This window comes from Muntiacus reevesi, chromosome 13, assembly GCF_963930625.1.
Source record: "Muntiacus reevesi chromosome 13, mMunRee1.1, whole genome shotgun sequence".
Lineage (NCBI taxonomy): Eukaryota > Metazoa > Chordata > Mammalia > Artiodactyla > Cervidae > Muntiacus > Muntiacus reevesi.
In genome coordinates, this window is record NC_089261.1 from 7,948,582 (window position 1) to 7,974,642 (window position 26,061).

Here is a 26,061-nt window from a genome sequence, read left to right on the forward strand (position 1 = left end):
TGAGCCTGAAAGGTGAGATGCCCTCTCCTGGACGCCTAGCAGAGTGCCAGGACGCCACGCCACGCCGAGGGAGCGGCCTCGGCCACAGGCTCCTCTGGGACCTCCCCTCACCCGACTCTCCCGCCAGCAGCACTCTGCCCACACTGTGAGCTTCTGCAAAAGCAGGGGCCGCGTGGTTCCCTGTCCCTCCCCTCCGATGCCATCTGCGTGCCGTGCCCAGACTTGGTGTTGCATAAACGGATAAGTGAGGCCATGAGGGAATATGGCATCGTCTCCTCCCTCAGTGGAAATATCTACGCTGGGGCTCAGAGGCAAGGTGCCTGCAGGAAGGCAGGTGGGCTGGTGAGCTGGGGACCTCCCCTGTCAGGACAGGCCTGCCCCTGCCCCTGCCCCTGCGTGCCCAGCCCCCACAGAATCAGGCGCAACAGCCGGCCGGGCCGCGATGCGCCCTCCCTCCAGAGGGGCTAGAAGGGGCGCCCCCTGAGAGTTACGTCCTCCCAGGACCTGTCAACATGGTCTTATGCGGAAAAAGGGTGTTTAGGGATGTAACTAAGGTAAAAACCTGAGATGAAATCAGATTGGATTTAGAGTGGGCCTGAAGTCCAGTTACAGGTGGCCTTAGAGGAAACGGTCGGAGGGCATCTGAGACACACACGCACAGGAGGACCATGTGAAGACAGAGGCGGAGGCTGGAGTGACCCAGCCATACGCCAAGAACCACCTAGAACCACCAGAGTTTGAAAGACAAACAAGAATTCTACCCTGGAACCATCAGAGGGAGCGTAGACCTGCCAATATTTTGATTTCAGACTTTGACCTTCAGAACTGTGAGAGAATAAATTGCTCTCATTTAAAAGCACCCAGTTAGGACTTCCCTGGTGGTCCAGTGGCTAAGAGTCTACATTCCCTATGCAGGGGGCCCAGGTTCAATCCCTGGTCAGGGAACTAGACCCCACATGCCACAACAAAGATCAAAGATCCTGGGAGCTGCAATTAAGATGCAGTGCAGTCAAATAAATATTTTAAAAAATAGATAAACCAACCATCCAGTTTGGAGTAAATTTCCAAGGCAGCCCTAGAAAACTAATAGACCACCCAACCCCAAAGACAACAAAATAAAAAGGATAGTTCAGTCTTGGTAAGCTTATCCAGAATCTTGGAATGAGAAAACCGAGAAAGATGCGGGTCTAACTTCAGCAAACGTGCAAGCTTTGTGCTTTAGAGTTTTGATCTGTCTATGGGGGTTGCATTATAACCTTTGCCATCTTTTAGGGCCTTTATAGATCTTAAGTATACGATGTCCCTGGAAATGGGGGTGTCATGTCCCTGGGAATGGGTGTGCGCAGAGGGAAGTTAAGAAAGAGGAAAGAAGAGGAGAGGATAGAGAGGGAAGGAGAAAAAGAGCAGAGGGGAGAGTAGGAAAGCACCACCTGATGGGACCGGAAAGCTTGGGTGTGTGGCTAGTTAAAGAAGACATCAGAGGAGAAGGGCTGGGGTATTGTCTGAGTCCAGCCAGAGCTGGCAGGAGGGGAGCTGGGCTGCATGAGAAGCAGGGCTGGTTAACACGTAAGTTAGCCTGTCAGGTGGAAGAAAGAGCCTCGCCATCTCCTGGGGCCACCGGGGGCGAGGTGGAGTAGAGGAGCTGCCAGTCACAGGGCCCGGATTCTGTCTGGGAACCCGGGTCTCTGCGCAGAGCCTCCCCTCCCCCACATGACAGGCGGGCTGCCGGCCTGTCAAGAGCAGAGCTGATGGGAGTGACACCGGCCGCGGGAGGCAGTGGCCCGAGAAGTAGGCTTGCTGCAGGAGGACAAGGTGGTGAGACCTGTCACAGACCCAGAGTGGACAGGGCAGGAAGGAGATAATGACGGTGATTTAGAGCCCTCTGGGCCGAATCACAGTGCGATCCGGGTTGTCTCAGGGGAGGTGTGTGATGGCAGGCCAAGGGGGTGCCGGGTGCCTCCCAGGCCATGCAGGTGGAAACCTGGAGGCTGGGAGACAGCTGGGCTCCTGGGGGAAAGGAGGAGCAGGCTGTCTCAGGTGCTCTGTGATCCCTGCAGGAAACTGTCCTCATGAAAATATAATCGACTATGGAGAAACCTTCCCATTGGGAAGGAAATGCAATTTAAAATGTACCCTGAGCCACAGCAGGGAACAAGCACGGCTCAGTGAATAAAAGCGGGGACTACACAGCTAGGCAGAACTGAATTTAACGTCTTACTTGTGTGTGGCCTTGAGCAAGCGAATGTACCACTCTGGGCCTCAGTTTGACACGTGTGTCCCTGGGCCTCGGTTTTTCCATCCGGAAATGGCAATAAGATCAGTACCTACCTCACAGAACTGACATGGAGATTTAAAGGAGAAAGGATTAACTCAGAACCCGGCACCTGGCCAGTGCTTAGTAAGTGGTGGGTTTAGCACAATTGCTTTTGTCTTTTATCTTTGCGGTGGTTGTTAACAGCCCAGGAAGAGCTCTCATGCTTACTAGGTATGACCAGGACAAGTCTGCTCTGTCAAGCCTTAGTTTCCTCATCTGTAAAGGGGGATAATAATTCTGACTTTACATGGTTATAACGACTACATGACGATTACACGGTATTATGGGTCTTAGGACTATGCAAGAGAGAAATATAATAAATGCTGATTCTTTCCTCTTTGCACAAGGCTGCCCTGCCTCTGGGGGAGGAAGTGTGAGGCGGGAAAAGAAAGTTCGGAGCCTGAGACACAAAGGTGGCTGGACGCCATCCCGCAGGAGGGAACGGCATTGGCTCACTTTGGACACACCCCCGGAGTTTGGGGCCAATGGCAGGGTCGGCTCGCCGCCCATCCCCTTCCAGTTTCTTCCCAGCTTCCGGGTTGCACCAAGACCCCAGAGGCCTGCGCCCGAGGGCTTTACTCAGAAAGGAGGAGGGCTGCCCTCCTGAACCCCGGTCCCAGGACGGCACTCACCAGCTCCATGCACCGCCGGCTGGCCTCGGCCTCCCGCTGCACCAGCTCTTCCATGTCTGCCTTAAGCTCCTCCAGGCGCCGCTGGTAGTACTGGCTGTTCTCCCGCTGCTGGGACTCGGCCGCGGCGGCCTGCGAGAGCTCCTCGCCCATCTTGATCAGGCTGTCCCGAAGCCGGATCACCAGCACCTGCAGCCCGGGAAGAGAGCACACGCCCAGCCTGGAGTTAGAGGTCTGGGGCCCGACACCGGGGGGCTCCAGGAACAGAAACCCTCTGCTGAGTTTCTGTGCGTTTTAATGAAGTAACTACGGTAATAACCCTGATTTCTGGTACAAAAATGATGGTAACGCAGAAAATGAGAGGTGTTACTCTGGAAGGCAGCGTACATAGTGACTGACGCTGAATTCACGTTCTGGGTTCAAATCCTACCTCTACCTATCTTCCCGGCTATGTGACCCTGGGCAGGTAATTAACTTTCGGAGAGGCAGAGATGCCTGTACCTATGTCTCAGGGATACTGTGAGAGTTGAACACATTAAGTTATACAGAAGGCTTGGCTCAGTACCCAGCACATCGGTAACATGTGCTGGGTAAGGGCTGGGAATTAATATTTATAGCAGCCTTCATTCAGCTCAAGGTTTGGAAGGTGGAGGGGTGCCATGGAGAAGACATCAGGCAGGGAGGAGAGGGAGAGGTGGGTCCAAACCCCTTCCCCAAGGTGGGTTCCTGTTTCCCGATTTGTAAAACAAGGGGGTTTGAGCAAGTCATCTCCCATGAGCCTCAGCTCTCATATTTTATGGCATTTTTCTTTGTGTGTGTGTGTGTAAAAGCCAGAAGGACACAATGAAACTATGAGGAGAGAGAAAAGAGCTGTGGGCATCACTGAAAACCTTAACCCAATGGCAGGGGCTGCAGAATTCATGGCCAACAAGTCTGGAACCAATCGATTCTGATGGGCAAATACTCGAGTGTTGACATAAAATGGAGCCCACATGAAGATTTTAGGTCCCTGTTAAGGATTCTGAGCCCCTTTCCAAATCAGAGACTGAATGATGGTCTGAAAGAAAAGCTTCACAACTCGTTTCCTCTTTTCCCATTCAACTGGAGTTTAGCAACAGTTTCAAAGGGCAACAGGAGGGTCATAAGAAGAATGCCCAAACTGTGTCCCCAAGGTATCCCATCTCCAGGACCTGGGGCTCTGCTAAATTCCAACAGTGATGTCAGAGGAAAGGTGAATCTGGAGACAGAATCTGCCGTTTCAAGTTATTCTGCCATGTTTTTTTCTCTGCTGCTGCTAGAATCAAGCAAAAAATTATATGTGATGCAGCTCAATATTACATATTTAGTCATTTAAAATATCATAAATCAAAGTTCCATGGAGATCTGCAGAGACAATTATGCCCTGAGGGATCCCGTGAGCAATTCCAAGAACAACTGAGGGTCAAGGCAGAGTTTTTCTCTGGTCTTCATCCAGAGCAGCTTTCCTAGAGACGAGATGCCCAACAGAAGGTTGGGAGAAAATGTTTCAGAGTGAGAAGAGTAGCCTTCCATTGGCCAAACACACGGTCACCCTGTGGGTGAGCCAGCTGGCCACCAGGCGATGAGAACACAATGGAGAGAGCAGAACGGAACAAAGGCCAGGAGTCAATCTTCTCTTGTCCCTGATGCTACCTGCTTTATCTTGAATGACTCGACCTTTCTGAGGCCATCTTCTCTTTCTCTCCTACCTGCCCCAGGGGCTGTGATGAACATCAAGTGGAGCAGCTGATGTGGAAGGTTCTGGCAGTGGTGATGGCCTCTGTAAATGTCCCATGCCATTGGTGTAGAGAGCTAACAGTGAAGACAGTCACTGAACCCCACCGCTGCCCATCCAGGTCCTGGAAACGTCCCTGATTCCCTGGCCTGAAAAGACCTCCCTCCTCCAAACCTCACAGACCTCTCTCTTTACAATGGGTGTTTATGTACGTATTTCACCCACAAAGTACGTATCTCCTCCAAAGCGCTGTGCTTCTGGGAAGCAGCATCTGTCTTTCACGTTCCTGAAACAAAGCCTGACACTAGCTACAGAAGAAGTGTCCTGTGCCTGTGTGGATAAGCCGGGGGGGTGAAGATGGGCAGAAGTAGATCAATGGATAAAAAGATGGACAGAGGGATCAAGGTCTAAAGGAGGGAAAAGCACAGAGGAAGCAAAGAAAAAAGAAAAAGGAAGAAGAACAATTGGAAGTGGGAAGATGGATGGACCAATGCTGGTGGATGGATACGGGGAAGGGGATGGAGGAGGTGGACAGGCCAAGTGGATGAGTAGCTGGTGGGACAGGGAGACTGAAGGAAGGAAGGAGGGAGGGAGGGAACTCGGATGGGAGGTGGATGAGTGATACAGATCCAAAGGCATACGAGAGGACAAATGGAGGGTGGGGGGAAGGATGGAGCTGACATGAAAGCCTGCACAGCTCTAGGTCTGAGCAACATTTACACACCAATTAGTACCTCAAATCTCTTGATCTGCACTTTCTGGAACTCTGTCTTGTTCTCCAGGTCACAGATGACTGCCTCCTGCCTGCTGACAATGGCCCGGTCCACAGTGGACTGCTCCAGGTACTCAATGCGCATCTGGGCCACCTGCAGCTGGGGACGCACCCAAGACAACCACTGACCACGTGGCGGCCCAGGCCCTGGGTCGGGGGCCCTGGCCAGCCCCAGCCCTAGGCCCATCCACACCGCTGCTTCTCAGTTCAGGTGCGCATGCAGGAATGGCCAGATCCAGGCTGAGGACCCGCCCTGGACCCCACCCCTTCCTGTGCCTTCAGCTGTCACTCAGGCCTTCAGCCAGTGCCTCTCTTACCCCCTGCTCTTGCCCTGGGGTCTGAGGGCAGCAGAGCTTTCACATCAAGGACACTACTGAGAGTAGGCTTGGGAGCCAAGCACCTCTCCTGGAGTTCCAAACCTGGCTGCCCACTGTCTAGCTGGATGAGTCTGGGAAGGTCAGTGTGCTTCCTTGAGCCTTGTGTGCTCACTCTCGTGTGTGAAGACTGAAGAAGATTAATGTCTGGTACATAATAAGCACCAGCAAATGGCCACTCCTGCTATTATTTTGTTCTGTTTGTGGTCATTCTGTGCCCACAGGTACTGCTGGAGACCAGGTCACTCTGACAGCTGCTCTAAGTGGGCACATGCGTGGGTTCTAGGAGAGCTTTTAGAATTGCATGGATGGTAGCAACTCACTAGGTAATGGGGAATTTAGGCAACTTAGGGGAAATCATGGCTTCAGTGGAAGTTTCACAGAGGGTGGTGATCCTGTCTTGCACTGACCAGCCCTGTTCCTTGGAGCCACTTCTCAGGGGAGAAATCCCGCTCTGAACGTCTGATGGGCCTCGCTGTGTGGGGCATCTATGGGTGTGAACAAGCATGGGCAGTAGTGTGTGTGTCTGTTTGTGTGTCTTTGTGTGTCTATGGGTGTGAACAAGCATGGGCAGTAGTATGTGTGTGTGTCTATGAGTGTGAACAAGCATGGGCAGTAGTGTGTCTGTGTGTGTGTGTCTGTGGGTGTGAACAAGCATGGGCAGTAGTGTGTGTGTGTGTCTATGAGTGTGAACAAGCATGGGCAGTAGTGTGTCTGTGTGTGTGTGTCTGTGGGTGTGAACAAGCATGGGCAGTAGTGTGTGTGTGTGTCTATGGGTGTGAACAAGCATGGGCAGTAGTGTGTCTGTGTGTGTGTGTCTGTGGGTGTGAACAAGCATGGGCAGTAGTGTGTCTGTGTGTGTGTCTTTGTGTGTCTGTGGGTATGAACAAGCATGGGCAGTAGTGTGTGTGTGTGTCTATGGGTGTGAACAAGCATGGGCAGTAGTGTGTGTGTGTGTCTGTGGGTGTGAACAAGCATGGGCAGTAGTGTGTCTGTGTGTGTGTGTCTATGGGTGTGAAAATCATGGACAGCAGTGTGTGTGTGTGTGTGTGTGTCTGTGGGTGTGAACAAGCATGGGCAATAGTGTGTGTGTGTGTCTATGGATGTGAACAAGCAGGAGCAGTAGTGTGTGTGTGTGTGTGTGTGTGTGTGTCTATGGATGTGAAAAGCATGGGCAGCAGTGTGTGTGTGTGTGTGTGTGTGTCTGTGGATGTGAACAAGCATGGGCAGTAGTGTGTGTATGTGTGTCTATGGATGTGAAAAGCATGGGCAGTAGTGTGTGTGTGTGTGTGTGTCTGTGGATGTGAACAAGCATGGGCAGTAGTGTGTGTGTGTGTCTATGGGTGTGAACAAGCATGGGCAGTAGTGTGTGTGTGTGTCTATGGATGTGAACAAGCAGGAGCAGTACTGTGTGTGTGTGTGTGTGTGTGTCTATGGACGCTGAACAAGCATGGGCAGTAGTGTGTGTGTGTGTGTGTGTCTATGGATGTGAAAAGCATGGGCAGCAGTGTGTGTGTGTGTGTGTGTGTGTCTGTGGATGTGAACAAGCATGGGCAGTAGTGTGTGTATGTGTGTCTATGGATGTGAAAAGCATGGGCAGCAGTGTGTGTGTGTGTGTGTGTGTGTGTGTGTGTCTATGGATGTGAAAAGCATGGGCAATGGTGTGTGTGTGTGTGTGTCTGCTGGGGTTGTCCTCAATTTATCTGCCATGTGACTGAAGTTGAGTGAACAATTGAGCGAATGAATAACAGTTTCCATGGTTCTCCCCCACAACATGGCAGCTGTGAGCACATACTTGTTCTTGAAGCTTGTTCTTCTCCTTCTTGGCTTCCTCCAGCTGCAGCTGCAGTTCCTGGATCTGCCCAATGTCGGCAGCAGACTGGCGAGATGAAAAGTGTCACCTTGAGATCACAGGCTCTGCTGGAAGTCCCTTGTTCCCCCACCCACAGATGTGTGCACATCACAGTGTCTATGACAACAGCTAGTTCTAAAGGGCCTCTCACATCCCCCAGTATCTCATTGAGGGCGGTTCACTCCCACGCCATAGCCCATAGCTTCGGTCAACTGTCCAGCACCTTATCATATGCCCTTGAGAGCCCAGATGGAATGAGATGGCTGCGGCCCTGGGCCAGAATTCGGAGGGAAGAGTACTACTTGAGGTCAGGTTCACTTTCATGCATTGGAGAAGGAAATGGCAGCCACTCCAGTGTTCTTGCCTGGAGAATCCCAGGGACGGCAGAGCCTGGTGGGCTGCCGTCTATGGGGTCGCAGGGTCTATGGGGACGGCAGAGCCTGGTGGGCAGAGTCTATGGGGTCACACAGAGTCGGACACGACTGAAGCGACTTGGCAGCAGCAGCAGCAACTGGGGTTCCAGACGTGGATTCCGGTCATAGCAAGCAGCAGAACCTCTCTGCACCTCAGTGTCCCCATCTGTAAAACTGGCTGGTGGTCTCTGCTGAGACCCTCTACACAGGGTCCGTCTGAAGACTAAATGAGGCAATGGGGAGTACAGGGCCTTAAGAAAGAGCTGAGCCAAATGGCTGAATGTGACTGTCTCCAGAGAGGATCCCAGAGGGGAGGAGGGCTCCTTGCTTTCTATTTTCCACAGGTATTTATTCTTTTACAGTATTTATAATGGGCGTACTAATTTACTGCTTTTGTAGCTAAACAAATAAATGTCCATCTTGAACAAAAGTAAGTGTGAGTCTGATTCCCGCTTACCTTTGTGGTTTATCCTCCAAGGTCCTGAGACCAGAGAGTGGCCCGACTGAGTCCGCGCCCACCCGCCCAAGGCCGCCAACCTTCTTCTGCCCGGGGCCGCTACCTGCGCAATTAGGTCCTTGTGCTTCTGCATGAGGTCGTTCAGATCGTCCTGGTCCTCGTCAATGCGCTTCAGGAGGTCCGCCCGCTCAAACTGCAGCCGGTACAACTGCTCGTCCACCTGCCGGAGCAGGACGAGCACAGGTGAGGTGGGAGGGGGCGGGAGAGGGTCTGCGGGGGTGGGTGGGGGTGATGAACAGCAGGGAGGTTTGCCGTGGGTGTGTCAGGTGAGCGGACATCTACCTGAAAGGGAGGCCACAGCTGTGTCAACGCCCCCTGTGGGTATGTCGTGCGTGTGTGCACTCTAGGCAGGCGTGCAGCTGGCTGGATGAATGCAGCACGCGTGTGTGAATAGATACGTGAGCCCACCCAGAGATCTACTCACATACAGCTTAAGCGTGCATGGTGCATGCATGTGAGTAACCTCAATAATTACGGCTACACTTAGATGTGTATTTTACCTACAAGGGCCTTTATTTGGAGGTGCGTCTTTGTATGCAAGTGTGCACATCCATCCCTGTACACGTGTGTGTGTCAGTGTTTGTGGGCAGGTCTCCCTTATTCTAGCACCAACCAAACTGGGGACAAAAGGGCCAGAGAGAAGCTTTTGCTGATAAACCTCTAGCTCCACCTAAACCTTACGAGTAAGCCGACCCTGTCCACCCAGAGACGGCATACAGAGAGCACGCCCAGCCTTCACCAGCATGATAGACCTGTGATGTATGTTCATTTGTCCCTGTTCAGCGCTGAGCTCCCAGACGGCTGAGGCCCTTTCAGGAGTGAGGCCAAACAGGCTGCGCCTGGAAGACTGGACCTGAAGAAGGAGCCTGGCCACAGTGGCCACGTGCCCTCCTGGGGTGGTAGCGCACAGTGGGTCTGCCACAGGTGCACGGTGCGGGCTCGAAACAGAGAGCTGTGCTCCCACTTCCGGTCCCGGTGCTGTGCGAACGACAGGCTCGGACTGGAGGCATCCCCCGGGGCTGAGCACCCCGGGTCCCCAGAGGGCGCCCTGCCTCCCTTCACATGGTTGACCCTCAGACGCGCCCCGACGCCTCGCTCACGCTCAGCTCGGGGCAGGCTGCCTCTGCTTGCAGAGCGCCGAGCACTCAGTGGGTCTGCAAGGGCCGTGCAGACCTCCGGTAGGTAAGGGTGTACCCCAGCCCCTCCCGCGGCGCCGCGGCAGCCCCGCCCCCCGAGGCACAGGTACCAGGCTCTTGCTGCGGGTCATACTCTCCAGCTCGCTGTGCATGTTCTCCAGGTCCGCCGTCAGCGCCTTCTGGGTCTTCAAGGCGTCTTCACACTTCGCTTCACTCTGCTCCAGCTGGACCCGACAGGAGCGGGAGAGGGGAGGGGAGAGGTCTCAGGACGTGGCCCCCTTGACCGTCCCTCCCCGCCGGCCTGGCCCCGCCCCTCGCAGGAGGGCAAGTGCAGGCGACTCTCCCATCTTCACGGCTCTTCATCAACCCACAGACGGGGCAGCAGAACTGTCTGCAGCAGAGGCGGCCAGGTTCCAAGCCCACTCAACACTGAACAAGCCCTGCCCCACAACGTAAGGCCAGGCCACCCCCGGTTTAGTGCCGGGGGTGAGCCCCCATCCATTCAGCAGGTATTTGCTGCCACCCACTCGGCACTTGGCACATACAGAACACTCATGGTGGCCCCTGCCCTCCCACGGGGGAGACAGGAAGGGACAGGTAATGACAGCCCCTCTGAGGGTACAAGGCAGAGGAGGGCATGAGGACCCTGGAACACAGGATGGGCCGGGAAGGCTTCCTAGAGGAGGTGCTCATAGTTCGTTCAGTGGGGACTTGCCAGGTAGGGGTTTTTAATCAGAACTGTGAACCCGCTCTTAAATGGTATGCAAAACAGTCTGTGTGTGAGCACCTCCGGTACATGACTTCACTAGATTCCTGAAGGTTAAGAGCCACTGACTTAAAGTTTCTCTTTCTCGACCTTTCTTTCCTCTTCCTTCCGTCCACTTGCACACAGCAGGCCCCCTATCCTAGCACAGTGGAGCCATGGGGGTGGGCACGAGGACCTGTGTGGCCCCAGAGGACAAACATTTCCCACTGGAGAAACCACATTCGTGCACAAACCCTAAGTCTGCGATTGAGCATCCACCGGGTTTCTCAACCCTAGAAATCTAGAATCTCTGAGCAGAAAACTGCCTTATAAATCACGGAAGGCGAGCACTTAAGGTTCAGAGAGGGCTGGCGCCTTGTTTGAAGTCACACAGCTGCAAGGCGCAAAGACACCACTTGAATCGTCCAGACCAGCTTGCCTTCTCAACTGCCAGGCCACGGTCCCTCCAAAATAGTAAATGACTTTAAGGTTGGTGCCAACAGATAGGGGGAGAAAAAAGCAAGCTAGACTCCTACTGAAATGTCATGCACACAGTCGGATCCCTGAGGCCACCCAGCAAAGGGGCCCCATTGATCATTGTAAGGAAAATGGGGGAGCCAGGGCAGAGGATGCCCCCAGGACAGCTGACCAAGGGTGTCTCTGTGGGGAAGGGCCGCCTGGGACCACTTTCATCTTCCTCAGCTCATCCAGGAGCTCGGCCCGACACTAGAGCTGGGGAGCAGGCAGGCCGCCTTTGTTCCAGTATCACCTGTCAGTCCTCTGGGCAGACCTGGGAGGTGTGTGCTGCCAATACCCCCAGCGCACAGGCGGGAAAACCAAGGCCCCAGCCTCCTCCCGCAGCTTCCTGGCACGGTGCCTCTAATCCCAGCCCCATGCCCTGCCAGCAGCCACAGCCCCCCAAAGCTCCATCCTCAAGGCTGTAAGGAAAGCGTGTTTCTGCAGCAGGGCCCCGTGCTGGGCTGGGTGGGGAGGGCTCGGTGGCCCATTTCCCTCAGCGACTGGGAGGGACTGAGACACACTGAGAAAAATGATGTGGAGCAGGGGAGGTAATTGGCAATGTTAGAGCATAATCGACAGAGGAAATGAGAAGTCAGGCATGGGCTCATCTTCCCCGCAGGTGACTCTGGGGCCTCTGGGAAGGCAGGGTAGGGGCTGGGGGGGTGGGGAGTGGAGGGCTCCTCCTCAGGCTTGCAGGGCAAAGCCAGTCCTCAATTCCGGCACAAGTCAGAGGCCTCATTAAGGAGAGGCACTTAATGCAACTAACACCTAAAACATACAAAGGAGATAGCCAGGTGGAGCTTTCGGTGAGAAGGTTCCCTGAATGGAGGCAACAGGAAGTGCAAAGGTACTGAGGCAGGAACAGTAAGTAGCTTGGTGCTGCAGAACAGAAAGACAGCCAGTATGGCTGGTCATACCAACAAAGGTCCATCTAGTCAAAGCTATGGTTTTTCCAGTAGTCAGGTATGGATGTGCGAGTTGGACTATATAAAGAAAGCTGAGTGCCAAAGAATTGATATTTTGAACTGTAGTGTTGGAGAAGACCCTTGAGAGTCCCTTGGACTGCAAGGAGATCCAACCAGTCCATCCTAAAGGAAATCAGTCCTAAATATTCATTGGAAGGAAGAACTGATGCTAAAGCTGGAACTCCAATACTTTGGCCACCTGATGCGAAGAACCGACTCACTGGAAAAGACCCTGATGCTGGGAAAGATTGAAGGCGGGAGGGGATGACAGAGGATGAGATGGTTGGATGGCATCATCAACGTGATGGACATGAATTTGAGTAAACGGGAGTTGGTGATGGACAGGGAAGCCTGGCGTGCTGCAGTCCATGGGGTTGCAAAGTCAGACATGACTAAGCAACTGAACTGAACTGAACTGATGGCTGGTCAGCCTCACAGGGAGGGCCAGGAGGTGGCGATGCTGAGGAAGTAGGTGGGAGTCACAGCAGTGAACCAGGGTGCCAAGCTCAGGTTTGCTTCAGTCTGCAGGAAAACCACACTCTAAGGAGGAGCGCGGCATGATCTCCCTATGGCTGCCATGGGAGGATGCACTTTTGTGAACAAGATTAGCAACAGGGCAGCCAGAGAGGATGCTGCCGTGGTCCTTCAGGAAGGGGGGGTGGTGGAGTGCTTCAATCAGAGAGGAAGTGGGGAGAAATGGAAGGGTCTACACAGGGCAGTGTGCAAGGAACAAAAGAAAAGGCAGGAGCAGATGGGCCAGCATGGGAGATGATGTCAGATAACTAGCAGTGGAAGGAGGCGTCCCGCGGGGCCCTGCCAGGCCGAGTCGCTCGGCCCAGGGCCAGGAGGCAAGGGAGAGTCATCGTAAGTAGAGCCCACAGACGACGCAGTTCCCATCTGCTGAGCCCCGCCTTTGGCTGAAGGAGGGTTTCATCAACATGATGCTGCTGGTCCTCAGAGCCCCCAGAGAAGAAAGGCTGTATTTTCTGTCCCCTGGTGGCTCAGCGATAAAGAATCTGCCTGCCAATGCAGGAGCCACAGGTTTGATCCCTGGGTAGGGAAGATCTCCTGGGGAAGGAAATGGCAACCCACTCCAGTGTTCTTGCCTGGGAGATCCCATGGACAGAGGAGCCTGGCAGGCTACAATCCATGGGGTCACAAAGAGACAAAAGTCATCCACTGAGCATGCACGCATATCTGACATGCTCCTTCCTTTCCCCAGGCTCCCTGGAGCAAGCAGGGCCAAGAGACAGCTCATCCCCAGGCAGAGAGGAGCAGAGATGGCATGCAGCCAGCACATGGGGCTGCGGGCGTTGGTCTCAGCTCCCAGTGGGTTGGAGAGAGGATTATCTTGGTCCTGATGGTTCAGGCATCAATGGCCACACCTGTTACTGTTGCTTGGGGACCATGTCCAGTGCATGGCCTCTATCTGCCTGGCTTCTCAACAGCCCCACGAGGGCCCTAGGAGAAAAGGTGCTGCTGTGAGGACCATCTGACCTTGGAGGAAACAGGTTCACGGAGGCAAAGTGACTTGCTCCCAGGCACACGGCCTGCAGCAGGGAAACCTGGTTGGTCCAACCCCAGAGCCCAAGGCCTTAACCACTGTACTCTGCCGCCCCTCATGGAGAGCCACACTCTGGAAAGAGCAGGATGGATTAAAATAGAGAGAGAACCCCAGCTGCAGAGAATACAGCCCAGAGGCTTGCCGTGACCACGGAGGCCACTTGGCCGTGTCACCGTGACCTGAGCCAGGCAGGGCTGCAGAATGCCAGGAGACAAATCAGGGAGAACTGACAGAAGTTGGATTCTGAGTCCACTGAGGAGACCCATCAAAACCAGAGCCTTCCTGGGAGGAGAGCGTTCACACCAAAGGGAAGCGGCAGGCCATGCTGGCACCTCTAAGTGCCAGGTGCACCGTGTGTGGGGTCAGACCTGGAGCATCTGCCTTTCGAGCCAGTCACTGAACTCACCATTCCTCAGTTTCCTCATCTATAGGATGGGGTTGGTCATATCGCATGACCCGTGCAGAATAAATCAGTGAAAACCAGAGCACGCTTAGCACAGCTCCTGGTGCTGAGAAAATGCCAAAACAGGATTGGCGGAGATTGCTGTTGTCTCTTTCATCACTGGGCTTCCCTGATAGCTCAGTTGGTAAGAAATCTGCCTGCAATGCAGGAGACCCCCGTTCAATTCCTGGTTAAGGAAGATTCGCTGGAGAAGGGATAGGCTACCCACTCCAGTATTGGACTTCCCTGGTGGCTCAGCCGGTAAAGAATCAGCCTACAATGTGGGAGACCTGGGTTCAATCCCTGGTTGAGAAGATCCCCTGGAGAAGCGAAAGGCTACCCAATTCCAGTATTCTGGCCTGGAGAATTCCATGGACTGTATAGTCCATGGGGTCGCAAAGAGTTGGATACGACTGAGCGAGTTTCACTTTCATCACTTACTACCCTGAGAAGTGAGGACTTTCCAACCCCATTATAGAGGTGAAGAGAATGCCAGAGGCCAAGCTGTCGGTCATGGGGCCAGGGTGAGGCAGGGCCCAGACCACAATCCCAGGGAAGGGTTTTAGGCTTCCAGGCAGACTGGGATGGCTGGAGGGAGGGTGCTGACCCCAGAGGCAAGCAAGTCAAGCAGGCCCAGGTTTCATCAGGTCTGGTCGGGCAACACCGGAAATCCCCTAGCTCATGGACTCCCCCAGGCAGGCTCGGGGATGCTGCTGACGAGGTGTGTTAATGCCGAGATTTAAAAATTTCAATTTATTACACTTTAGGGAGCAGGAAGAAATACAGGGCCATCTCGGGCTGATTTTCCATTATGGATGACGTGGCGGAAGAATAACTCACTGCACGTTATTTCCATATTGAGGCTGCGTGACTGACGTTTTTATGAAGTCGGGAGGAAGTTGCGGCAGGGCTGAGATCAGCTCCCTCCCGCTCGTGCCCCGGGCCGCCACCGCTCTGAAGGTGTCTTCCCCGGGGGAGGTTCGGGTGGAGCAGTCAGAGGGCAGCGGCTCCCCCGGAAGGTTCCCGGAGTCCCACCGGCAGCCCCACAGCCGCGGTGGCAACGAGCGTCCCGGGGGCAGCTGCCAGCACACCCCGTCAGCTCCAAGTCACCACCCGTCCCCATGGACGAGCCCTCCCGGGTTCCAGGCAGGACCCAGCCTCACATGGTGGGGAGGCCTGGGGGAGAAAAGGCCCCCAGGATTTCCACCCCCTCTAGACCCTGGGTGGGAGCAGGACCCACAGCAGGCTGTCAGCGAAACAACCTATTGATTGATCTTCAAATTGATCTTCCAAAACAACCAATTGATCTTCCTACAAGTTCACATTTTCTCTCCTTTCAAATCTTGTTTCTTGCAACATCAATACAATAATGTGCAAAGTACATGGGTACAAAGCACCAAAATGCCTGTAACGGCCAGAAGCTCCTCTCTCCCTCGCATAGTCCAGTCACCCCGTCATCCACTCGTGGGATCAGCCACCCGTCCCCAGCACCTGCACAAGGGCGGGCGTCAGTTCCTCCCCTGCCGCTGAGCCAGGGGCCCTGGACCAGTGGACCCCGTGTGCGGGAATGCAGGCCTCGGCCCTGGCCTGGGTGGGCACGGCGAGGTGCTGACTCCTGGACAGCGTGGGAGGACACTGGAGGCCCTGGAGGCCTGAGCTCTCGGGGCGAGAGGGGACGAGTGGCAGCCAGCGTGGGAGCGCCATAGCGGCCCGCGGGGCTGCCGAGCACGTGGGGAAGGTGTCTGAGCCCCTGCTCTGTGCCAGGCGTGGCTCCACGTTCAGTCCCTCCGCCCCGAGGACAACACGCTCGGCTCAGGTCAGCCGCCATTCTCACTGCTGTTCCTGGGGAACGTGACAGATAGGGGGTGAAGCGACTTAGCTTGGGTCATCCTGGCACTAGGTGGCGGCCTGGACACCAGGCTCCCAGGGGCTCAGACGCCTCCCCCATGTGCTTGGCAACCCCCAGGCGCCTGCAGCACTTCCATACTGGATGCGGCTCATCTGCTCTCACGCCCAAGCCGCTGGTTAACTGCACTCCTCTGTAACAGCGGTCCCCACCACACAGGCTCCGGAACGGGAATCTGGCGATGTGACTGCACACGCCTACTCTCTTTTCTTTGGATAACAGCACCCCCACCTTCTCTGCAAAGAATGTCCATCCCTCAGATGTCTGCAGTGGGGCTGACACCCCTCCCTCGAGCACAGAGGAGATGCTTATGACTCAGGAGATGCTCATGACACAGTTAGAGCACCGCCTTCGGTTGGCCTCTGGGTTGGTCGTGGGACAATAGCAAGACTGACACCGGGATTCCGGCTGTGACTACGGACACGAGATTGGCTTTTTCTGATACAGGATGTAAGCCTGGAGTGTCCGTCCTGCCGCCCAAAAGGAAGAGAGTGCCTAAGGATACGAGGTGACGTCAAGGTGCTGAGGCACGAGATGCGTTCTTGATGTCATGATTGGAGCACCTAGATCTAGCCAAGCCTGAAGGCAGTCGTAGCCTCAGAACCTTTCAGATATTTTAGCCAATCACGTCCCTTTTTCTGCTTAATGAACTGTGAGCTGTGCTGTTGTTCCCTGGAACCCAGATAGAGGGTAAATGAGAGAGTCGGAAGAGCTGATACATACAGAGAGTCAGTCACAGAGTAAACATCTGGAATCGGGGTGAGAGTGTTTGCTGCTGCGCCCCAAGTTAGATCCAAGTAGCTCCCTCCAAAACCCTGTGACAGTGTAACAGCCCCGTATTTACTATTCTGTGAGTACATCCCTCCTCATAGGGGGATAAACACTGACATTCCCCTTCCCTGTTGTTAAGTGGGGAGATGAAGACAGGATGAGATTTCTTCGACACTGACCACATCAGGCACCGTGCGGGCCTTGAGGTTTATCACGACTGTAGCCCACCACAGCCATGCAGGGGAGGAATCAGCCTGGGCAGGAGAGTGACTTGCCCAAGGTCAGAGTCAAGTCCATGAGACTCTCAACCCAAGCTGAAGGAGAAAGAAACCCACGCTGTTTGTGGGCCACCACCAGCCCCCTCTGCACACAGCCTTTCTCTGCTGCTGAGTCTGTCTCGGGCATCCTCTCGCCAACACCCACCCCTCTCATTCAGTGGGAGGGAGGGAGGGCGATTGAGATTCCCAGCACACAGACATCAGCTACAAACCGATGAATAGCATTGCTTTCCCGTGCGACGCCATCTGCCCGCTCTAAATACCCGAGGTAAAATGTTTGCTCTGGACTTATTAAGCTACGAGACAAGTTGGCTCGACACACAGAATGAGCTGGGGAAAGAGGAAAAATTCTGATATTTCAGCAGAGTGGTCAGAACCTGGATTTCTGTCTGGGTCTGGCTGAACAACTCAGAGGATTTAAAAATACCGCAGAGCAAATGCCACGGGAAGTGTTCTAAGAAATGGTGGCTTTGGCGGGCTAATCTCAACACACCCCGGCCCGCGACGTCCCAGCAGCACGCCCAGAAGAGTTACCCTTTAGTAGGAAGCTTTTCCCTGGAGGCTGTCACCAACATTTCAAACTACAGACAGCCCTGATAGAGAACAAATTTATTAAATGCAAACATACTAAAAATATCAGGTCAGGTCCACCAATGGTCTGTCCAGCTCAGAAGCTGGATGACAGCAGCCTTGAGGGAAATTTTCTAAGACCGTATGGTGGCTCCTCTCTGTGTCCTTGATCTCCAATCACTTGGGCATATTCTAAACGTTCTATGACTTTCCTTACACTGTGCTAGAGGACCATCACTTATGGACGCACTGAAATGCTCTCTGAGGATTTACTGTTTCTACCATCCTCATCTCAGAGTAGTAACAATCATCATGACAAGCAGTGCAGTGATAGCATCTGCTCTCTGTGAATGCTGACCATGTGTCTGTTAATTTGCAACACGTACTGACTCTTGTCTTCATTTTACAGATGAGGAGACTGAGGTTCAGAAAGCCTCTGATATTCTAGTTAACTTGTCAAGGTCACACAGCTATTACATGATGACTGGAGCCAGGAAGTGAACCGAGGTCGCTTTTAAATGCACAGCTTTTCCTTGTAAGCCCTGTGGCATGTGCTTACCACCTGCTGAGTAAATCAGGTCTCCTTTTACTTGTTTTAAGTCTGTTTCTTTGAGAGTTTAGGAGTCCTTTCTAATTTTGTATTACAGGACCAAAGGATGGCACAGGTCCCACATGACTGAACAGACTTCAAGAATTTCCTTCCTGACTTCCCTCTGGGACGATGGATTTGTAACACATTCCAAAGAGAGAGAGAAAAAAAATACAAACTTGAAAAAGCAGGATAAAATACCCAAAAATGACCTCCCTGCCCCCATCCATTCATGCCCCCCTTTTTGTGATATTCCAGCTCCCCAGTGCTCCCCTAAATAGCACAGCATCTGAGCATCTCCCTGTCTGTCTTCCCACTGGACAGGGGCTCCGAAGGGTCACTGGGCCTTGCTCACCTCTGGGGCCCCAGGCAGTAGGGACTCCACACCCATGTGCCGAGGGAGTGAGGCTTTGAGCCGAGCTCTGCACATCGCTGAATCAGTCCTCATCAGCGGGGCTGCTGTCTGCCCCCTGAGCTGCCCACTGCCCCATGTGGCTCACAGGAGCCCCGGACGCCCCCTCCCAAGACCACCCACTGCCCGGCCATTCACAATGGCTCTATGTCTAGATAACTTACATGCCCATCAACAGCAAAGGGGCTAAATCGTGAGGCAGCTAGAAACCAGAGCAGCAGCATCAGCAAGTCTCTTCTGCATCAGTGGACCAAGGACAGTGAGACAGGCTCGAGGGGGTGCAGAATGGGAACAGGTGGAGGGTGGGAATGCAGGTCAGGAGCCACAGGAGCAGATGACGAACCGAGAAATGACTCTTAAATCAGCATCTGGCTCTTCCGTCTCTCCCTTAAACCTGTGGGAACCTTCTGAGAACAAAAGGTCTTAAGGGGAGCCCAGAGGGCCCTTTTATCTTCCCTAGAATTACTTAGGACTTGAAGCTCTGGCTCCAGGGTGACCAGCTCATCCCTGTCTGCCTGGAACTTTTTGGTTTTAAGATCAGAAGTCTCATGTCCCAGGAACACCCTCAGACCCACACAAATCCAAGCGGCTCAGATGAAAAACACACGGCTTCCAATTCTAGGTCACCCAGGTGGACGAAGCTTCTACCACACAATTGGCTTGAACTCTCCCAAAATTCTAGTGTCATAAAATACAAAGACAGAGGCTCTATGGACAGTGTCACAAGACTGAACGCAACTGTGACGCATTCTAGGCTGGGTCCTGAACAGGGAGAAAAATGGCTACAAAGAATGTGAGCAAAACAACAGGCAAAATCAGAATAGTCCACAGATAGTATAAGGGGTCAGCAAAGTTTTCCTTCAAGTGCAAGCTGGAAAGTATTTTAGGCTCTGTAGGTCTAGAGGCAAAATGAAAGGGTAAATGCAGGTACTTATCTAACTTTAAATGTGGCCATTTAAAAACAAAACCTCTCTCAGCTTTCAGGCTGTAATAAAAAAACAAAGCAAAGTAAAACAAAACAAAAAATCAGGCAGCGTGGGCTGGATTTGGCCTGTGAGCCTCAGTTCTCTGACCCCGGGGTTAGAATGTCCATGCTAAAATTTCCAATTTTGCTAAGGGTAAAGGGATCTCATGTCTGTAACTTGTTTTCAAATAATTCAGAGGATGTAATTTAGTGAGAAAATGATACAGCGAATGTGGCAAAAAGTTAAAAATTGAGGAATCTAGGTGAAGGATTTAAAGGAATCCTTTGAACTATCTTTATAATTTTTTGGTACATTTGAAATTCTTTCAAGATACATTATTTAAAGTACATCCTAGGGACCTTGCTGGTGGTCCAGTGGTTAAGACTACAGGCTTCCAAGGCGGGGGACCCAGGTTTGATCTCTGGCCGGGGAGCCGAGAGCCCATGTGCTGTGCGGCATGGCCAGTACACAAATGATACATAAAGAAAGAAGTAAAATATATCCCAGTTGCCCCCCAGACTCTGCGACTTTGGGTGGGATTCTCATATGCTGAGCTTCCTCCTACAGAGACAGGACTACTGAATGCTGACTGCCTCCTGTGGGAACCCCGCCACGCTGTGAGGCCTTGCTCATGCACAGAGCTCTGCGTCTGAGGACAGGCCCCTCCACTCGAGGGACTCTACACTGAGGTGGGCTGGGGGCACAGAGTTAGGTCATGACCTCTAAGCGCTTGGCCCCAGGACTGCCTGAGTGTAAACCATGGATGTTTGCCATCGGTGTCGTTCCCATGGTAATGATGGCCCCAGGGGGTGGCCAGGCTCTCTGAGGGGCTGGCCCTTCACAGCTGAGCGGTTCATCTATGCTTTGAGGGATAAGCATAGATGACATTCCCTGTCTGCCATGAAACCAGCCTCTTCCCACTTCATCACAGCCTTGGAAGTGTCAATATTTGTGGGGTGAACAGGTCGCTGATAACCATGTTTTTAACCAATTACAATTTGGTCTTTATCTTTCTCTGACAGGAGGTTATGTTAATATTGAATCAATTCACTCCAACATAATCTTTAAGAAAAGTCTCTTCAAATAAAACATCCAGACCATCTGTTCCATGATTCCGGGCTGGAGAGACGTGGTCCCAAAGTGTTCGCTCACACCAAAGACTCCACTGGGATGATCCTCCGAGAGTCTGTTAGTTATTTCCAGTGTCCTGTGGAAGCCAGGTGATGCCTGGTGACCACCATCCTGGTTAAGGGCACAGCAGATCCTCAGCCTTCTGTGCTCTGGCGGGGGCCACTGGGAGCCCACTGTGTGGAAGACGCAGCAGGCCCAGTGGGCCCACCCGAGGGCTTAGTTGTATGTGGGATCCCCGTGGGATGTGAGATCTTCCCCAGCCAGGGATCAAACCCATGCCCCCTGCATTGGCAGGTGATTCTTTACCACGGGACCACCAGGGAAGTCCTGGACTGTGCATCCTTAAAGGTCAAATTGAGGGAGGTGGATTGTATTCCAAGGGTGATGGGGAGCCACGGACAGATCCCAAATGCAAAGAACCAGGTGGTATTTGTATTTTTAAAAATCTCTCCCCAAAGATCAGGTGGCAGAAAGATTGCTTGCGCAAGACAGGAGGCCAGGAGACTTGAGAGAATGCCGAATGAGACATGCAGGTGGTGTGGGATGAGAAGGGAGCAGGCGGGCAGGGGCTGGGTGCCAGAGCTCTTCAGGGGGTCCAATGGCTGAGACGTGGCGACAGCTTTGTCCTCAGCAGGAAGGGGAAAGACAGCCCCCGGCAGGATTTAAATAAACAACTGAAGAGCTCGGTGCAAACTCTTTTCCGTTTAACCAAAAAAAAAGCAAATGACAGATTTCCTTTTGGGAGGAGGCAAAGGTCAAAGGCATGACTTAAAAAAAAAAAAAAAGGCAGCCACTGCCCGGAGCAGACAGCGTCCTCCACTTCCTCCTCGGAGCCAGGTGCCGGCATCTGCTGCTCACAGATGTTATTTATGCACAGCGATTATCTCAATTATATATCTTGGTGGCTGGGATTGCTTCTGTCTCCAGATTAGTTTGTTTCCAGTGGAAACATTCCCTGGGAATTAATTAGTAATTGCTCCTAAAGAACATGTGTCATTAGACCCGCCCCACTCATTGCCTTGTCTACCTGTTCCACCAGGTCATGTAAAATCCCAGCCCGAATCCAAAGTCTTCCACCAGCCAGCTCAGGGTGGGGGGATGTAGGAGCCAGTGGGCATCCCTACATTTAAAAATCACTGTCTGACAGGTTTCAGTTTAGGGAATTCCTTCCAATCCAGGGTCTAGGGTGCTTTCTCCCAGCCCAGAAGCTGGGAATATCATGACCGTTTTTCTTCAGTAAGAACAAGGAGCCTCTGAAAGGCAGGGTGACTTATTCAGAATCGTACAACTAACTAGTTAAACAGCAGAGGTGGGATTAGAACTCACGCGGTGTGCATCTTCCATGTTTTATCACAGTGTCTTAAGCCTCAAGTGTTAACTGAGACAGCACCAAGTCTTCCAATGGAGGGAAACTGGGTAGAAAGAGGCAATTTTCTCAGGATTCTAGATGGAGGGGCAAGGGGCAGAGGGGCTGCCTGTCCATATGGGAAGAATCCAGTGGCTCTGGGAGATGCTCTAAGGCAGGGGTCCTCAACCTCTGGGGTCTAATGCCTGATGATCTGAGGTGGAGCTGATGTAAAAACAATAGAAATAAAGTGCACGGTAGATATAACGCGTTTGAGTCATCACAAAACCATCCCAGCCTGATCCCTAGAAAAATTACCTTCCACGAAACCAGTCCCTGGTGCCAACAAGGTTGGGGACCGCTACTCCAAGAAGACCTTTCCACTCCTCTGGCTGTGCAGGGCACGCCACACATCACTGCTTCCGCTGGACCTGGAAGCCTGCCGTTTCTCACAAGCACTTCTGACCTCACTCCTGCCTGCTCTGTAGCTCTCTGTCACCTTTGGGATAAGGCCCAAACTCTTTAGCCAGGCTCAGTAAGCCATTCATGGGCTGACTCCAGCCTCAATGAGCGGCATTATCCTCTCCACTCCTACCTCGGGGAGCACGATATACCAGCGATACAATGCACAGCCGAGCATGCTCCATCTCTCCACCTGCTCTGCCCCTGGATGCTCCGGTGCTTCCTCCGGGAACACCCACATGCGCCTTACTCAGTCAGCCGGTCACTTCCATCCTTAAGACAGCTGAAGCCATCAGCTCCCCTCCTATAGCGAAATTAGCTAACCCGCCAACACTTCCTCAGGGGCTTCCCTGGTGGCTCAGTGGTAAAGAACTCCCTGCCAATGCAGGAGATGTGGGTTCGATCCCTGAGTCGGGAAGATCCCTTGGAGTGGGGCATGGCAACCCACTTCTGTATTCTTGCCTGGAGAATCCCATGGACAGTGGACCCTGGTGGGCTACAATCCATGGGGTCGCAGAAGAGTCAGACATGACTTAGGGACTAAACAACAACAACATTTCCCTAGTAAAGATCTTGTCACCCTGCTGGCAACAGTCTCCTCCGAGGCTGGCCTCTCCCTGGCCTGGGGGCCCCTATCCAGAAGGACACTACCTCATCCCCGCCGCCTGCTCTCAAATCATCCTGGAGTGAACCCCGCATAGGACTCACTGAATGGGCACAGTTTGCTCGCTGACAGGTGCTTTCAAACGCATTCCCGCATCTCTGCCCTGAGAGAAAACCTCTTTCTAGGTTACCCGGCGCCAAGGTTAGCGAGCTATAGAGGCTTTGGAGGGTGTTCAAGCTCTTCAGACCTCTCCTGGCGGCACCTCATCACCGCCCCCCCCAACACACGCACATGTGCCCGGGCCACCAGGTGACGACGATGCTCCGATTTAGGAGAAGGGATCACGGGAGTCTTGGCACTACGGTGAAGGTCACAAAACTAGCAAGTGCTGGATCCACGTCCCCTCACTCAATATTTAACAAACTTTAAACTTGGTTGATCTAGGCTCTGTCACACTAATACAATCTCACCATCAGTCTTCTCATCTGCAAAATGGGCCCATGCCATGGAACTTGAAAGGGGGTTTTGAGGGATAAACAAGGTCCATGTTTCCCAAATGGTGGTCCTAAGACCAGCATCGAAATTCCCTCAATGTGACTGCTATAAATGCAGATCCTGGGTCTCAACAAAGGGAAAAAAAGGAGGAGGGGGGGATCTAGAAATCTGGTTTTTAAACAATGCTTGTTATCTGATGTGCAGCCAAGTCTGGGGACTCTGAAATTCCAAGGAAGGTGCTAGAAAAATGTCAACATCATGGTATAGAACTGGCAGCACGAAGACACAGATTGCTGTGTGCCCTTGAGCAAATCACTCAGCCTCTCAGAGCCTGTTTCTAGTTAGTAAAATGGCTCAAAGACAGAAGCTGCCACCTCCCAGGGTTCTGGTGAGGATGATCTAAGTAAATACACTTCTTGCTGCCACCTGCCCCACCAGTCCCATCAGCTTCAAAATTTGCCTCCTTTTGCTGTCTCCATTTACCCCCAGAGACCATTTCCTCCAGCCCAGAGAGGTACACCAGCCTACCAGCACCCACTCAGCCCTCCTCGATCCACTCCCCACACAGAGGCGTGAATCAGACTGTGTCACGCCCCGCTCAGGATGCCCCTACGGCTTCTCATCACCACTGGAATAAAATCCAAACCTTCCAGGGCCCGCAAGTTACGGCCGCTGACTGCTTCTCCTTCTCCCGGGGGAGTCGAGCTGACCCATCCAAGCTAAAGGAGACCCTGCGCAATTCCCTATTCGCTTTATTATTGATGGTAACTCCGCTTGTTTCCTTTACTACCTGAATTAAGGTGCGGGATGTTTCTGTTTCTTTGCATCATTGTTTGCTGTCCTCTTTCCCATGAGACGTCAGTTGCAGGAGGAGAGGGCCGCGCCTATCTTGCTAACCGTAATACACTTAGATCTAGCACATCGCCGGGCACTCGGTGGACGCTGCATAAATACTGAATGAAGGGATGAGTGGAACAGTTCAGCACCACCCCCAGCACTGAAGATGTAGCTAAACGTAGCTCTCTCCTCCCCTTCCCGCCTGTGCTCCCTGCCTCTGTCCCCGGAGCCTTCAGGTAAAGGACAACTCCCGTACTAGGGAGAGGAGAGCCAGCAGTGCCCAATGTCATCACTGCTTTATTTGATTAGCTCTGACTCCGGCATCCGGGACACGTGTGCTGGGAGCCAAAGCAACTGTACCCTGACCTCTGGTCCACGCGATCCTATCCTTATAACGATTTCCATGACAACGGCCACAGAAAGCCAAGGCTGTGAATTCCCTTTGATAGGAGCCGGATGCAGAGACGGGGAAGAAGGACTTGCAGAAGAATGAAGCTCTTTGATTCAGCGCGAGGCGCCTTCATTAAATACCACTATTTTCCAAGAACACACATTTTAACCCTGCAGAGGGAGATTTCTCATGAATACTTAAAAAAAAAGAAAAACAGAAAAGGAGAAGAAACAAAACCACCGCAGTTCCTTTTCAAGAACATTCACCTCTGGGGTGAGGGGGGCTGGATGGCATCAGGAATATTTTGATGGAAGATGGGCTGAACACAGGGCCCCCTGCCAAGGGGGCTGCATGAACCCGAGATGCCTGAGAGATGGCTAAGTGCTCGGACATCCTGCCTGCCTGACAGAGGTGGCTCAGGTCCTCCATCCGCCTGGTCACTCACACAGACAGGAAGAGGCAGGGTGAGGCAAAAGAGCTCCCAGATTCTGCACTTGGACTCATGAGCCCTGGATTTTAATTCCAACCTTGCCACCCTCCTGCTGTGTTACCTTGGGTACACTGCTTCGCACCTCCAGACAGAACCTTCCCATCTGTAAAATGGGCACAGTACCACTTGCCCTCCCCCAGGGATACCACCAGGATCGAGGGAGGACACATTCAAGCACAGGTGATTCTAATGTTCTGCCATAGTTGTGAAGAAAATGACTGACCAACCATCCGGGTTTCTCTGGGACTGAGGGCTTGCCCAGGACATGGGACTTCTAGCGCTAACTTTGAGGACAGTCCACGCCAATCACATCTCCTGAGGTTGTCGGCTCCCTCTTGGCCTTGCCTCCCATCCACCTCCAGTTCTCCTCTGAGGCAGCCAGGGATGGTGGGGTGGAAACCTGGGTTTAAATCCTAACTCTGCAACGTCTAGCTGTGACTCAGTGGGTCACTCCCCCCCTCTGCCACGCTGTCTCCTCGCTTGTGAATGGAGGTGACGATACTCATGTAGGATTTGCATTATCAGTATGAAACTATCTGTTTCATACCCAGCTCTGCTGGTCATCACGCAAGCGCACACGCAGGCAGACACAGACACACACACAGGCACGAAGACATGCTGTACTCGCCATTCCGCCCCAGGGTCCTGATCTGTCCAAGGCCTCAAAACTCATTTGCTTCAGCCACAAAGAAGAGAACAGGCTCCCCAGTCATTTATAAACTCCTGTCCTCATGTATCACATCTGCATGCCCCCCCCCCAGCCCTCCCATGCCCCCCACCTCTCCACAGGTCTGTGAAAGTCAGAGGTCAGGGCTGTGTC

General features: G+C 53.1%; 1 protein-coding gene across 5 annotated transcripts in view; it reads right to left on the minus strand.

The window, feature by feature from the left end:
• MYO18B (myosin XVIIIB) overlaps nucleotides 1-26,061 on the minus strand; it is a 222,152-nt gene that overhangs the window by 57,620 nt on the left and 138,471 nt on the right. For all 5 annotated transcript variants that reach the window (XM_065904351.1, XM_065904348.1, XM_065904350.1 and 2 more), the window contains 5 exons: nucleotides 9,871-9,984; nucleotides 8,668-8,784; nucleotides 7,638-7,721; nucleotides 5,431-5,568; nucleotides 2,947-3,132 (listed from right to left, as the gene is read on the minus strand). In XM_065904351.1, coding sequence (XP_065760423.1) covers nucleotides 2,947-3,132; nucleotides 5,431-5,568; nucleotides 7,638-7,721; nucleotides 8,668-8,784; nucleotides 9,871-9,984 — 639 coding nt within the window. The remainder of the gene's footprint in view (nucleotides 1-2,946; nucleotides 3,133-5,430; nucleotides 5,569-7,637; nucleotides 7,722-8,667; nucleotides 8,785-9,870; nucleotides 9,985-26,061) is intronic.